This window comes from Thermobia domestica, chromosome 12, assembly GCF_964235325.1.
Source record: "Thermobia domestica chromosome 12, izTheDome1.hap1.1, whole genome shotgun sequence".
Taxonomy (NCBI): domain Eukaryota; kingdom Metazoa; phylum Arthropoda; class Insecta; order Zygentoma; family Lepismatidae; genus Thermobia; species Thermobia domestica.
The window spans coordinates 224,742,984-224,758,860 of record NC_137465.1 but is presented as its reverse complement, the minus strand read 5'-3'; the positions used below and the strand labels follow the sequence as shown (position 1 = coordinate 224,758,860).

General features: G+C 35.3%; 1 protein-coding gene across 1 annotated transcript in view; it reads right to left on the bottom strand.

The window, feature by feature from the left end:
• LOC145666275 (alpha-2B adrenergic receptor-like) overlaps positions 1-15,877 on the bottom strand; it is a 128,856-nt gene that overhangs the window by 77,385 nt on the left and 35,594 nt on the right. Inside the window, exon 4 of the mRNA XM_081733338.1 lies at positions 15,578-15,658. Within this exon, the coding sequence (XP_081589464.1) occupies positions 15,578-15,658 (81 nt within the window). The remainder of the gene's footprint in view (positions 1-15,577; positions 15,659-15,877) is intronic.

Sequence of the window (15,877 nt, the reverse complement as noted above, 5' to 3'; positions counted from 1 at the left end):
CCGCTTAGTGACTCTAACACGAACTTCGTCCTGAAACTACGTTGAACACAAACTACAGACTGTTTTACTTGATATTCGAGAACACAAAATGCTTTTCTGTCATCTTGATTTACTGTCGCCCTAATGGCGAAATGCGTAACTGGACACCAGCTTCGTCACTAAACGATTTGAAGTTGTGTTTCACTTAACGAAAACTGAATGTCATTGTGCATAATAAACGTTGTGTACAAAAAGTTCAAAGTTATTGAACTCTGAAATTGGAAATTGGGAAGATCTTTTCCAATAGTCCTGAATATATTACTTTAACCACATCACTATTTCTTGAGTTTTAATCAAATGTCTGTTAACCTCGCAAATCCTTTATATATATATATATATATATATATATATATATATATATATATATATATATATATATATACGTGTGTACTAATATTACAATCCCACAAGATCTACTACCATGATCGTAATACATTTTAACAATATGAGTCATAATTTGTATATAGGCACGTAGCCAAGATTTGGTAATCGGGGTGGGTTCGGTGGGGTGATTGTTGACATGAAATACTGTGGTTATCATACCAGGGGCTCGATCAATTTAAACTATTTTACTGGCAACATATATTGGTTTGTTAGGACAATAAAATGAGGATAAGTTAGTTAGTATTTTAATAACAAACTATGAGAGATATCTCGAGTAAAAGAGTATTGAAAGAAGGTACCGGTATTGAAAAAGATTTTACAATATCTATGTTTCTTCCACTGTTTATTCAAATATTACAATTTTCCTTTCACTATGACCTAAATTATGATCGTCATTTGTAGTCATAGAATTAGCATAGAGCTAGATGGAATTGATAATGCTCCGTTACAATAAAATCAGCTTTAACTTTACCCCCACTTCCGTTTCCTCTACACAAAGCTATTCATAAGAAAGAATAACTAAAACGCTTGCTGTAGATTTTTGTTTTATTTTTAACGCTGATTCTTCTTTTCCTCTTTTCTTTTTGCTTCATCGTTCCTTATTTTTTTTCATTTCTGGTTTCAAAGGAGGAGTCTGGACCCCCTGGACCACGCTTGGCTACGTGCTTGATATAAATGAGTCGTGATATATATATATACAATTGTAGTCATTTTTCTTGCAAAGGACTACTCTTTCTCCGACTCTTTCAAACTTTGAATTTATACTGAAAATTCCTAAATGTAAAAGTAGCAAAACGAATGATAGATGGTTAAAAAAAACTCTATAATACATAAAGAATTCTATCAAGGTTCATTGATATTTAATCACATGATAATCAATACCGGTAATGGAAGGTTGGGAAGATACAAAAGTTGAAGAGAGTCTTGCCGTAATGATAATTTTGATAATAACGATGTTTTTATTATTATTGTTATTATTATTTGTAAGTAACGATAGTCCGCGAGATAGGCAACCACCACCAGCACTGTTGATGTGCTGAGAGAGAGAATTTATGGATGCTAAGACTTTTGTTGTACGAAGGAAGATAGGTTTACACAGAAATGTGTGGGGGTAGTAGTAGTGCTGCTGTTGGTTGACTGAATTCAAATGCAAATTGCAGGAGTGCTTTCTACATAAAAGACATGATAATAGCCTTGGATCGTAATAGCCATCGCCATGTTTGATCCTGACTTTCAGATCATCCATCTTTTAGTGCGTTAGCAGGCTCCGACAGTTCTGGAAAGTTTATCACTCCTGGTTCTTGCTTAGTAGAATGTATTTTTTTAATGCTAGAACGGTATCAGAAATGGCCAAACCACGATAGAAGCATGAAGGTAACAAATTTTGTGCACTTATAGAAAGTAGTGTGAATAATTCACTAATTTTTTTTCTTCTTCAGAGAATATATATTTTAGCTTTGTGCGACTTTTAATTCAGAAAAATAAATCTCTGGACAGCACTATGGTAGTTGAATAAACTTATTACCAAAGTAATCCCCACGTTTTATTCAAATGGCAAATGTGAAAAGTTAAAGTACAGCCTAAATATGTGACCTTATAAACATTTACTGTTTATGACAGTTCACCGTTAAAATTATGCTGATTGATACTCAAATTTATGCGTATATATATTTTGCAGATTTTCTCAAAAAATACGAATGTGAATTTAGAATCAAGAACATAAATTTATTCAGTACGATATCATCTCTTGATCCATATATGCCTCATAAATGACATTTTTGGATCAAAAGATCTATTATATATCAGTCAAAATATTTCTTGTAGGCCTTATCTCTGGAGAACTACGTACAATGCAGCCAAACCAAAATCATTACTTAACTCTGTGTAAATGTGTTTCTTCCGTAAACAATACGAAAACTCGATTTAGGGACCGTGCAAAAATTTTGTCGCCCTTGATTCAAAAATGCATTAAAAAATCCAATATATTTCAATCAAAAATTCACTTGCAGGTCTTATATCTGGAGAACTATATATAGCTTAGCCAAACCCAAACTATCACTGAACTCAGTATGATCTGCTTATCCCGTAAAAAATACGAAAACTCAATTAAGGGTCCGTTCAAAAATTTTGTGGCCCCTGATTTTAAAAAATGCATCAAAAGGTCCAATATATTTGAATCAAAAATGAAAATGAAATGAAATCTTTAAGTTTTACGTCCCACAGTTATGCCGGTTAGGCTAAAGGAGACGGTGATGATGAGTAATGAATGAAATGGTGGAATGGAGAAAGTGAGAGGAAACGGGAGAAGACCGAAAAAACCCACGCACACGGTGTTTGTCCACCACAAAGTTCACTTGGCGGGGGGATCTGCTGGGATCGAACCCGGGACCCCAAGCACCAGAGGTGAACGCTCTACCACTGATCCACCGCGGCCCCCTGAATCAAAAATTTTCTTGTAGGCTTTATATCTGGAGAAGTACATATAGTGTAGCCAAATCCAAACTATCACTTAACTCAGTATAATGTGCTTAATCTGAAAAAAAAAAAAAACAAACGAAAACTCGATTTAGAAGCCGTTCAAAAATTTTGTGATCCCTTATTGTGATTGGCCAAGATCACAATCTTTTGATGCATTTTTGGATCATTTCTAAAATTCTTGTTCTATATAGTTAAAAGCTGGAAATACTGTAAAACATGTGCTTTGTATTAATACTATAATAACCGATTGAAACGATCTATTAGTTTGATGTGCAGCTGTGATTAAAATTCAGTGACAATTCAACGTTAAGGTAAGTATTGATCTTTACAGAATTTGCTAATAGCTCTTTTTGGCATTTCAATTATTATGTATAATCACTAACAGAGGCAAGCTAGGATATCACAAATTACTTTGTAATTACTGTTTATTGTTCGTCAACTAAATTATTTCAAACACTCAATTCAAAATGTATAATATGCATTTTTAATTTACAAAGGAATCATTTAACTAAGTAAACAAGTTGCCTTGCACAAGCAACTGCAAAATAGTATGTTATCAGTAATGCCAATTTAGCCTATTTTTGGCTAAATCTAGCATATTTGAAGATGCATTTAGCCATACAGATCTACAAAATGCTTATAGCCTTGAATATAGCTTATTTTATGAAACTCTCTTGCCTTTTTAGCTTTTTTTTTTTTTATTAACCGTTAAATTAATTCTAAAAATACTTTTTTCTTTGAAAATAAAGTGTATTTTTTAAAATTTAAATTAGCCTATTTCTCACTCTATAGGTATTATCGTGTTAATTTGATTTCTCTAGACACAGGGTGTTTTATTACTTCCTTTTTCTTCTTCTCTCCCCACCCACAGATTTACAATTACTTAATAATACTTATAGACTCAGAAAGTATTTTAATCTCGCTCCCGTAACGACCTCGTTATTTGCTACTTTTTAATTATTTAAATTTTCACATTTCATTACAAGAATGAAAGTTTTCTAATACAAATTTAGTAAACTGTTTGGTTCTTCAAGCCACAGAGATTGTTTTTGTTTATTAAAGGAAACAAATAGGATATCTAATTAACTTGAAAACTCACTGCAACCATGATGATTCATGATGATTGCGTGTATAGAGAAATAAGAAGTGTTTGTAAGGGTTGAACCTGTCGAAAGAAGTACTACTGAAAATTGGGACAATGGCAGTATAGATAAACACAACCAATCCAGAATCCAACGATGGTGCATCCAGTTCCAGCGCCTCGGCTAGCTAAGACTCTTCGTTGATGACTTATTTAAATTTAACTGATAATATGGCTGTTGACTTTCACAAACGGATGAGTTGTTGATGGATTGATGGATAGGTTAGCAGTTCAAAATCTAGCCACTTTTGTGTAAAAAAAAAAAAAAGCTTATTTTTGAAGACCATTTAGCCTATTTTCTTCATAAGTTGTTGGCAACACTGTATGTTATGCGGTCACACATTCCAGGCTGGCTTAAAAAATATCATTAATACGGTGTTGGCAGTTATAATAACAATAGTAAAATGAAGTGTTGCTGAACAATAATAAATGAACTTATTTACATTTAAATCAACTGAGAGATGAATAAATTGTAAGCTCATCACAGATTCTCACAAGGAAGGGTCACGCAGTGGCTCCGCTGAGATCCGAACGAGACAATTGTGTTTGCATTTGAAATGCTATAACTAGATGAATCCCAAAGTTATACGTGCCACCGGGAGGAATATCGTGAGTTACAACATATTTTGTAATGTAAGAACTACAAAAAAATTACATGGCAGAATAGTTTGAACCGAGTCATTTGTTCGGAAACGGTTGGGTAAGTGGAAAACTCGGCCAACACGTATCCCATCATTTTCAACGACAAACTTTTTGGGGTAAAAAAAAAACTTTGTCCCAGGGTCCCCCGCAGGGTCCCAGACGGGGTCCAACTCAAACTTTTCAAATGGCAAGGGGGGCTAAGTGGCACATCATTTGAAAGCTGTTGTAAAATGAAAGAAAATGCAGCAGGTCTCGACTCTCTACAACAACCCTGTGCAAAATGGCGACGGGTCAAAGTGTAAACAAAAACTTAATTGAAAAGTCCATGGTCACCCCTATAAAACGGAAATGGTGAGACTTGAAAATAGGAAGGGAGTCTGGCATTATGTTCAAATTAAAACAATTTAAGTGAAAACGTCTTGTCCCAGGGTACCCACAGAGTCCCAGGTGGGGTCCAACTAAAAAATTTCAAATGGCAAGAGAGGTAGGACATCGTTTGAAAGCTCTTGTTAAGTGAAAGAAGATGGAGCACATCTCGACTTTCTACGACAACCCTGTTCAAAATTGCGGTGGGTCAAAATGTAAACAAATTGGAAAACAATCCAAGATGGCCGCTTAAAACCTATATCGAAAGGATAAGCATACCAAACTGCTGAAGCTAGGAAAACAAATTTGGCATTAATGTTGATTAGTAAGTGACTAAAATATGCAAAATGTTCAAAAACGCGACATATTGAGTTCAAAATGCCGCACTATGTATCGAACGCATATCCAGCTCACACCACAGGTGTTGGAGAAGTGAACGTTTATGGTTTATAGTCCACAAAATATCAAAGAGTATAATCTGTAATCCAATATGGCTACCAGCGTGAAAAATGAGTTTGTATATAAACATGTTATTTCTTGGAATACTGTGACCAAGCCAACAAAGTTTGACGCAGTTTGATGTACTGAAATGACATACATATGTTTGGTACTACTTGCCAATCTTGCAAATGGTTTTTTATTATTATTTGGTATTGTTTGAAGTATTGAGATCAAACCAACGAATGACATACAAATGTAACCATCACGAATACGTTACAATAGAGCCCCCAACCTACTGGTGCAGCAAGTTCTTTCTGTATGAACTACGTATGACAAAATTAGAAAAATACCCGAAGGTATTCAACTTTTTTTTTTTTTTTACTATGAGTAGGAAGTCATAGTTGTGTGTTCATCGCATATTCGTTATATTCAAGTAAATAATGCCGAGAGAACCGTGACGAACGTGCATTAAGAAGAAACCATATATATGTTGTTACCGAATGAAATAATAGTTGAAGTGAATCGAAATTTAATTGTTGTTTAGTCTTCCTAGTATTTCTAAATACATAATAGAGAAAAATAGAGATTTAGATTTGTACGGTTATCAATGACAGGTTTTAAGCACCTTGGATTCAAGGTGGCCATATTTTTCAATTAAGCTTTTATTTACATTTTGACCCGCCACAATTTTGGACAGGGTTGTCATAGAAAGTCAAGACTTGCTCCATCTACTTTCATTTAACAAGATCTTGCAAACGATGAGCTTCTTAACCTCTCTTGCCATTTTAAACTTTTTAGTTGGACCCCACCTGGGACCCTGTGGGTACCCTGGGACAAGACGTTTTCACTTAAATTGTTGTACTTTGAACATAATGCCAGACTCCCTTCCTATTTTCAAGTCTCGCCATTTCCGATTTATAGGGTGACCATGGACTTTTCAATTAAGTTTTTGTTTACACTTTGACCCTCCGTCATTTTGCACAGGGTTGTTGTAGAGAGTCGAGACTTGCTGCATTTTCTTTCATTTTACAACAGCTTTCAAATGATGTGCCACTTAAACCCCCTTGCCATTTGAAAATTTTGAGTTGGAGCCCGTCTGGGACCCTGCGGGGGACCCTGGGACAAAGTTTTTTTTTTACCCCAAAAAGTTTGTCGTTGAAAATGATGGGATACGTGTTGGCCGAGTTTTCCACTAACCCAACCGTTTCCGAACAAATGACTCGGTTCAAACTATTCTGCCATGTAATTTTTTTGTAGTTCTTACATTACAAAATATGTTGTAACTCACGATATTCCTCCCGGTGGCACGTATAACTTTGGGATTCATCTAGTTATAACATTTCAAATGCAAACACAATTGTCTCGTTCGGATCTCAGCGGAGCCACTGCGTGACCCTTCCTTGTCAGAAATTATCGACACAGTACATATTGGTTGTTTCTGCAAAAGAATAAATACTAACTTTACAAAATTTTGCATGTGTTTAAATTTTGCTGCATTTGTTCAATGTATGGAAACAAATTTTATACTTTTGGTTTAAGTGTGCATTAATTTTATTAGCTTTGTTAATATAATTCTACATTTCCTCCTGCCCCTCCTACGGGTAAGATGGCAAGCAGTGTTTCTTCCAAATATGTTTTTAGGGGGACGCTGAGAGTGCCCCCCCGAAAGAGACTAAAATAATACGTCTATAATATAATAATAAATAGAAGAGTACCAGCAGTGCCTCCCGGAACATTGTTTCTGAAAGTAACACTAATGGAAAGAAATGCCAATTTCAATATATATATATATATATACATACATACATATATATATATATATATATATATATATATATATATATATATATATATATATATATATATATATATATATATATATATATATTTTCTAAGATTATATACGATTATGGTATTACTGGTATTACGTAAATTTATTAAGTAAAACAATGTCCGGGAGTTCGAATAATAAAGAAATTAGTTTCCAATAGTAAAAGAAAATGAAGTTTATTTGTATTTAGATATTAGTTATCTCATCTTGTCCCGCTCTCTATTTCACCATTTCACATCATATTCAGGTCTTAGAAACTGTAAATAATTCTATAACTACTATTCCAGCGTTTCCCAACCAGTGTGCAGCGAATGGTCCGCTGGTGAGCCGCGAGGAAATCGAAACAAAATTATTAATTCTATAGCAACTAAATTGCAAGACATAGGAAAAAATGTATATTTTAGTATTTCACATTACTATGAATTTCTACCATGGAAAAAATTACTGTAATTGAAATATATTATTCTACATCTATTACTGTGTAGCAGACAGTATTTCGGCTCGTACATATTTCCACGGTTAGCTGCTATGTTACGCTTCAATTGAGAGTCATACTAACACCGAAAAATGGAAGCACTTGTACGGTACGCGTCAAGTGAACGTTCATAGAACACTCATTCGCACGTGAATGACAGAACAACACTTTGTTCAACAGCTGTGTTTTGACTTCGACGCATCGCAAGCTGTGTGATTGCAATAATATGCACCGGTTTTGGTTAAAACAGCAAAGTTTAAAGTACAAGACATTTGTTTGTTCGTTCGTTATTTCGTGATCTTCGTTCTTAGTGAAAGGTTGGATACAGTTTTCGAAAAAGAAAGCGTATTTTTAAAATCTGAGTCCTATATTTCATTGCAATTGTTTTCTTTTTTAAAATTAGAATAAAAATTAAGCATAATGAATTAGCATAAGGGGAAACCAGTGATCGAGCCGCGAGAATTCAAATAACACCCGTAGTGTACCGCAAGTTGAAAAAGGTTGGGAAACGCTGTACTATTCAATAGACGGTAAAATAAAATAATTTTTCTCCATTGGCTACTTGATCTTTTTTTCTCGCACGAATTTTAAGAGAGAGAGTAATATTAGTGGTTTTTTTTATCTTTATTACCTCTTGAATTTTAAAGATGTTTTTCATGGCATGTTTTCGTGCTAATACGGTATATGTGCTTGCTTTGCACTATGTGCTTTGCACTTATTAAACCATTTGCTGCGTTATTTTGAAGTAACATGTTGTTATATACAGTACATAAGAGGTTCTTAACTCTTTCGAGTCTAACGTCTTCCTAAGTGAAAGCGATTGTCCCTAAGTGCCCCTCACACGTCATATTAACTCAATTCAGCCATGTGCAATTCATCGACTTGGATCGCTTTTGTATTACTAAGTCACTGTTTAGATGAGAAGTAAGAAATAATAATAATAATAATAATAATAATAAATAGTAATAGTAGTAATAGTAAAAGTGGTAAAGAGGCCCAATGTTTGATAATTTGTAAAATCCATAATAGGTTTCGTAATAAGAAGAAAAAAAACTCTTGCATTTTTTGAAATCTCAAACGTCCCTAAGTAGTCTATCGCCCCTTATTTTCGTTTCAGAGCCACCTTTGCAAGCGAGAAAATCTCCTGAGAGGCGTTAACGTCCACGTTGAGAACAAGTGATACATTGACCTTCCAGGTTTTCAGTTCTTTGAATTTTAGTATCATTTTTCACAACAGTAATGCTTGGATGGGAACAATTTCTGGAGGAAATTTCGGTAGTGTAGCTATGTCAGGGGTGTCATTTGGGAAGAGCAATTTTCCCTTTCTTTGAGTTTCTGAAACACATGCATTGTAATAAATTGCTAGTAACATGCTAACAAAAAACGAGAAATTCTTATGTTCTTGGTCAATCTTGCCCTCCTCTCTCTCCCGCTAGCAAAATCTGAAATGATGTCACTGTATGTAGACCTAAAATTCCAGAATTCCCCTACAAGAATGAAAGTATGAAAAATATTGGAGCAATCTAACATGAAGTCCTTAAATCTGAATCTAGAGTCGAAATATCCAAGTACTAATCTTTAGTTATCAACATCTTCTCCTTAGCTTCTTTCCATAAAAGTTACAGCGAATGCCTTTACAAGGGTAATGTTTAACTTAATTTTGCTTAAAGTAAATGCACAAAAGTTTCATTATTACAATGAGCCCATTAAATTCCGTAACCATGTATGGTATAAATCAGCCACTAACCAAATAAACTTAGAGATCATTTAACAAGAAATAAATACAGAGATCTCCTGACACCTAGCAACACTCTTTTGGAGAATAAAATTGCACTCATTGAAGATTACGTGTCTATGACTTACTTTAACTGAACGAATAGTACTTTCTTAACCTTGGCTATTCCTTCACCTTTTTGCATTGTAGCTGTTGTAGGTCGATGCCAGGACTGGATTAACCCATCTGGAGGCCCGCCGGGGGTAGGAAAATATGTGACCCCTGCTGACTTTATCTAAATGCATTTCTGTGAAAGTACGGTGGGAAAGTTAAGGGATTATGATTCATATTTTTGGTCATATTTATTTCATGATGATGATTGTATCTTAATGATTGTTTTTAGGTAGCCAGTTTAGATTTTGATAGGAGTGGAGGCCCAGGGCTAAGCCCCGATAAGCTTCTCCCTTAATCCGACCCTGGTAGATGCTTAGACTAAACTATTTGTGACTATAACCACTGCCCTGCCGTTGAGAGTGTCAAAGTATGTGAGCACCAAGTTCCTTTCAAAGATTCGTTCGGAGTACCGAATCTCCAAGGTCAGGTACCTGGACATTCGATATCTCAGTTCTTTTGTAGAAAAAGTGACCTTCGTCTCTCTCGGACAATTCTATTTCAGTGGCCTAGTGAAAGAAACGGTAAATCCTTTTCCTGGTTGCCTAACAGATATACTAACATATTGTTTTGATCCTTCCTAGAAAACACAGCACGTAGACAGTCTTCAGAAGTAAATTATCTTCAATTTTGGCTTTTTAAATTTCCACTAGTTTATTATTATTATTATTATTATTATTATTATTATTATTATTATTATTATTATTATTATTATTATTATTATTATTATTATTATTATTATTATTCAGTTTTTGTTTACAGACAAGTGATATTAATAACATAATTTATGGAGGTAAAGCAAACAGTCTATAGATCAAATTGTAATTATTTGAAGATTCTATCTATCTACTAGTGGTGATGACAATTAGTTGGAGCCGTAGAGATACAGGAACACAGTATAATCTATGAAGAAGAGTATGAAGGGGTAACCGCATACTATAAAATGAAATCGTTTTTATCTAACTAGGAATGTAGCCTGTGAAAGTGTTCATGATTAAACTATAAAATAGTCGTTCTGTTTAAATTGGGATATAATCTTCAGGAAATGAAATCTTTCCGGTTAACGTCCCACGTCTATGCCGGTCAGGCTAAAGGAGACGGTGATGATGAGAAATGCATGAAATGGTGGAATGAAGAAAGTGGGAGGAAACGGGAGAACCCCGAGAAAACCCACGAACACGATGTTTGTCCACCACAAAGTCCACACGGCGCGAGCTGGAATCGAACCAGGGACCCCACACACCAGAGATAAGCGTTTACCATTGAACCCCGCTTCAATCTGTAGGAAAGGTAAGAAAGACAATAAAATATAAAATGGTTGTGGGCTGTTCTATGCTATTGAAATCGTTGATTAATTTATTTACAAATACAATAAAAGACGCCATTTGGTGGCTATATATTTACAATTCCCACTTAAATAAAATTGCTCAAGCGAGTACCCTCTTGTTTGGGACCCAATCGACGCCACTGTCAAAGTCAGAAGGGAAGGTTTACTAAGCAGACAAGAATATAAAGCAATATAAAGCAATAGCTATTATAATGGCGAATACAATCTAGATTCATGAGACCCGAAATACAAACAATAATTAAATCACGCAACTGATACAAAACGAAAACTGATTAAATCCGTATTTTCTGTTTCTTTGTCTCATTTTTTAATTCACTTAAGTACGAATCTGTCCAGATAATATCAAGCGTTTGGTGTAACAATAGTCGAGATACAGCGGGAACAATTAAATAGCTGAAACTAGATTCATTGGAGATTTTGTAACCGTAGCCCATTGTTTCTGTTAAACGCGATATCTGGAAACATGTCAGCAGCAGAATAGAGGAAAGGAAAGCCTGAGGCAATCAACAGGAATTCTGATCCTTTTCAAAGAGCATGCAGCTACAAGAGAAAGGAATGCCAACAATTTCAGTGAAGGACGAACGCTGAGAATGACAGTTTGCTTCAGCTATTCGCAAGAGAAGCAATTTAATATCCCCACTACGCGACTACGGAAGACGATTCTTATGCTGCATACTTTTATTTTCAGTAAGAAAGGTATAACTTGGTGGCGCGTACCACAGACAAGTTCAACAAACGAAAACATGAACAAGGGACTATCATGCCTGTACCCCCTCCCCTCCAAAAAATTGGTATAATTCTTTTTTAAATAATATATTTATGTTTTGTCTGAACAGGAGACACACTCGTGGAGTGCACACCCCTTCAATCTTCGTAATCCGACAGATTTGTTAGCAATGATTGATGTAACCTAAAGATTTCGTCTTATACTGCATCATTGGCGTAACTAAGCAGTATTCGTAGGTTTCCTTAAGAAACTTTCCCTCGATTGAAGGGGGCGCGGTGGCTCAGTTGTAGAGCATTCAGCCCCGGTGCTTGGGGTCCCTGGTTTGATCCCAACTCGCACCGTGTGGAATTTGTGGTGGACAAACACCGTGCTCGTGGTTTTTCCCGGGGTTCTCCCGTTTCCTCCCACTTTCTTCATTCCACCATTTCATTCATTTCTCATCATCACCGTCTACTTTAGCCTAACCGGCATAACAGTGGGACGTAAAACTTGAAGATTTCATTTCATTTTTTCCCTCGATTGACACAAAAAATCCCTTTTTCTATAAAATTTTCCCTACTTCAGTAATTGTCACCAGACGTTATGTGTAAAGATTAATTTTGCTACACTAAAAAAAATTCAAAACCAGATTTGTTTTGTTGATTTATTTTGTACTTCTATTTTTTACTATTTCCTTGATTTTTTTTAAAAAGTACACAAATACACTCAGCTATCATCATCATCATAGGTATTCTGCCATTACTGGCAGATCACTTCCTGCAACTAAGAAGCTTCCATACTCTACGGTCTTCCGGAGGGGGCGCGGTGGCTCAGTGGTAGAGCGTTCACCTCCGGTGCTTAGGGTCCCTGGTTCGATCCCAACTCGCACCGTGTGTAATTTGTGGTGGACAAACACCGTGCTAGTGGGTTTTCTCGGGGTTCTCCCATTTCCTCCCACTTTCTTCATTACACCATTTCACTCATTTCTCATTATCACCGTCTCCTTTAGCCTAACCGGCATAACCGTGGGACATGAAGCTTTTATTTCATTTCATTTTTACCCTGGATTGACACAAAAAATTCCTTTTCCTATAAAATTTTCCCTACTTCAGTAATTGTCACCAGAAGTTATGGGTAAAGATTAATTTTGCTACACTATAGAAATTGAAAACCAGATTTGTTTTGTTGATTTATTTTTTGCTTCTATTTTTTACTATTTCCTTGACATTTTTTTAACAAAAAGTACAGAAAAACAATCACCTATCATCATCATCACCATCATAGGTATTCTGCCATTACTGGCAGATCACTTCCTGCAACTGAGACGCTTCCATGTTCCACGGTCTTCCGCTAACCTCTTCGCCTTCACGTACAATTTCTCTGTTTTGATATCATCCATTAATTACAGTCTTTTTCGCCCCTTCCCTCTCGTTTCTTTCTTTATAACCTCTAGCACGTCCTTCATGATAGAGTTCATTCTTACCCAATGTCCCAAACCAGTTCCTCTTCCACTTCTTAACAATATCTAAAATTATTCTTTTCTGCCCTACTATTTCTAGACCCTTTCATCCTTTTTTCTGCTCGACCGAGCTAGTTTTCTCCATTCTTTCCCACACCCATATTGCTGACAGCAGAAAGAGAACTCCGCCAACAATGGTGCAAATCATGCTACTTTGAACAGACATACACACATACTTTGCAATTGTATTGGATTATTTCTGATTTATATTTGGTCGATCAGTCAGGCGAGAATTTCCCTGGATTTTTACGTTTAATCGAAAAAATACTTTTTGTTCGTTATGCTAAATTTTTTCTACGAAATTTCCCTATATTAGTAAAATTTCCTCAAACTACGAAATCTGTAACTAGGACATTTTGCTAGTGGGACTACATGTGATCCAATAGTATTCTAGAGATCAACAGTGATCTAGGGGATGGGATTGCTTACTGACTCCCTGTAATTACGCCGGTGCACTACATTCGTACTTTTCTTTTCTTATAAAAACAATTTAGCTTTATAATTTTTTCTCTAAGAATATAGGTGACAGTTCTTAATTCTTATTTTCGGGTGTAGAATAACACCAGTTCAATTTTACATAAATATAGTGTCTTGTAAATAATCACCGATCCAAAGTATCTATCTCTTAAATCCGGAATTTGAATAGGATTTTCGATTATTTTTTTTTTTTACGTAAGATCGCTAATTCTACATTTCTTATTTCAAATTTCGGCATTTATCCCGAAGTTGGTCATCTGCCTAGTTTTTGGCTAAAAGCGTAATAATTAGTTCCTTTGTGTACCAAAATTTAGTATTTTATTCGTCTAGTATTGCCGAGCGAGCGTCAGCGAGTGAAGGCGAGGGAGTCCCGCATCGCACATTGTTTTCTGTCTTTATTACACCTAAATAGGAAGGGAAACCTGTGTTCTAGAACCTTGCCGCCATGTTGGTTATATTACCGTTAAATTGAAACGTATAACTTTCTCCACTTTTCTTTATAGTTATTTGACTACCGCATTTATTTACTTTTAGATTTATTAAGCCATGATTTTATTTACTTTTAATAGAATTTCCTGATTATCACCAGCCATATTTACAAACCAAATGCTCATTACATTCACATAATCCTACCATGAAGTAACGTTGCACCAAGTAGTTCCTTCCGCTTGCCAAATAGTTCCATGTTTAGAACCATTTATATAAGAAAATTAATACAACTTTTGCTCTTCTTATGCATTATTAAGCACACAAACAAGCAAATTATTCATTTCTTTCCGGTAAATTTTCAAAATTTTGCTAGAAACGGACGACCAACTTTGGAACGTAATCCCAAAATTCAGTAGTTACTTTATTAGAATGTAAACAATATTTTGGTTTGCACACAGTTGTTTCCTTGAGAAATTAGGTAGTTTGGTATCATATTATTTAAATCTTTTGCAATGGCTAGACTTGAATGGCTGTAACATTAAAAGGAAAAATGGGGAAATGTGTCAATGTTTAAAATCATAAAATTATAACTCAGTTAAAAAGTACAGTAATGCTTTCAATACAATATCAGGAGATAGTTGTATTTGTGTAACTTCTACTGCATTTAGTTCAGGAGTGCACCCGCGGTATTGGTACACTGTTTCAATAATGCTATACTTGTTTAACAAGGAAATGATTGATGTAGCATGAAAATTTGATTTTACATTTTATCTGGACTCTTTTTTTATATATAAAAATAATCTAGTTCTGTCATTTTTGTCTGAAAATATAGGTGGAAGTATTTTACAAATACTTATCGTCTTTTCGATTGCAGAATAATACCCGTTCAATACTACATAGACGTAATGGCTTGCAGTATTGGATACTCTAGCAAAGCTTGGACCCCTCCCAATCAGAGGCGTCATTTAGGGGGGGGCAGGGAAGGGCATTTTCCCCCCCCCTGAGTTTGAGGTGTATATAGATTTTATCAATAGAATAGTAGTAAGTCAGTGAAAAACGCGAAATTTTACTTATATCAAGGGGTCTTGCCCCCCCCCAAGCAAAATCTGAAATGACGCTCCTGCTCCCAATGTTAATTTCTTCGTGCCCAACTGATTCAATATAGTAATGACGAATTATACTGCATAGTATAATATGAAACTTAAAAAAGAGTGAAATATATTTTCTACTTTGGACTCCTGCATCCCAAAACAAAAATTTCTGATTGCTCATCTGGTTCAACATTCGAGTTCCTAGTCATAAGGTCAGGTCGGGGATGTAGCTGGAAAACTAGTTAGTGCATCTTTTTTTCCATGTCCCAGCTTTTCTCACGCATTTTTTGTCAGTCCCATAAGATGTTTACATCAACGAAATTACCTTGTTCATATCCCATCTCTTTGATTTGATATTCGCAGGTTCGATTACCCATTGATTATACAGGATGTTCAGAAACAACTCCTAAAAATGTTGAGAAAATAATCATAAGAAACATGAGAAATATATAAAAGAACATGGAAGCACCAATGAGTAATTTCAGAGATACAGCCAGGGATATTACGAATATATTGTGTATATCCATCTAATATGGACGGCAACATGGCTAGCAGCGACGTATAGAGGGAAAATCATAGGTCTTCTATGAACGAAAAATGGTAAATAGGGAATTGAAATTGACAT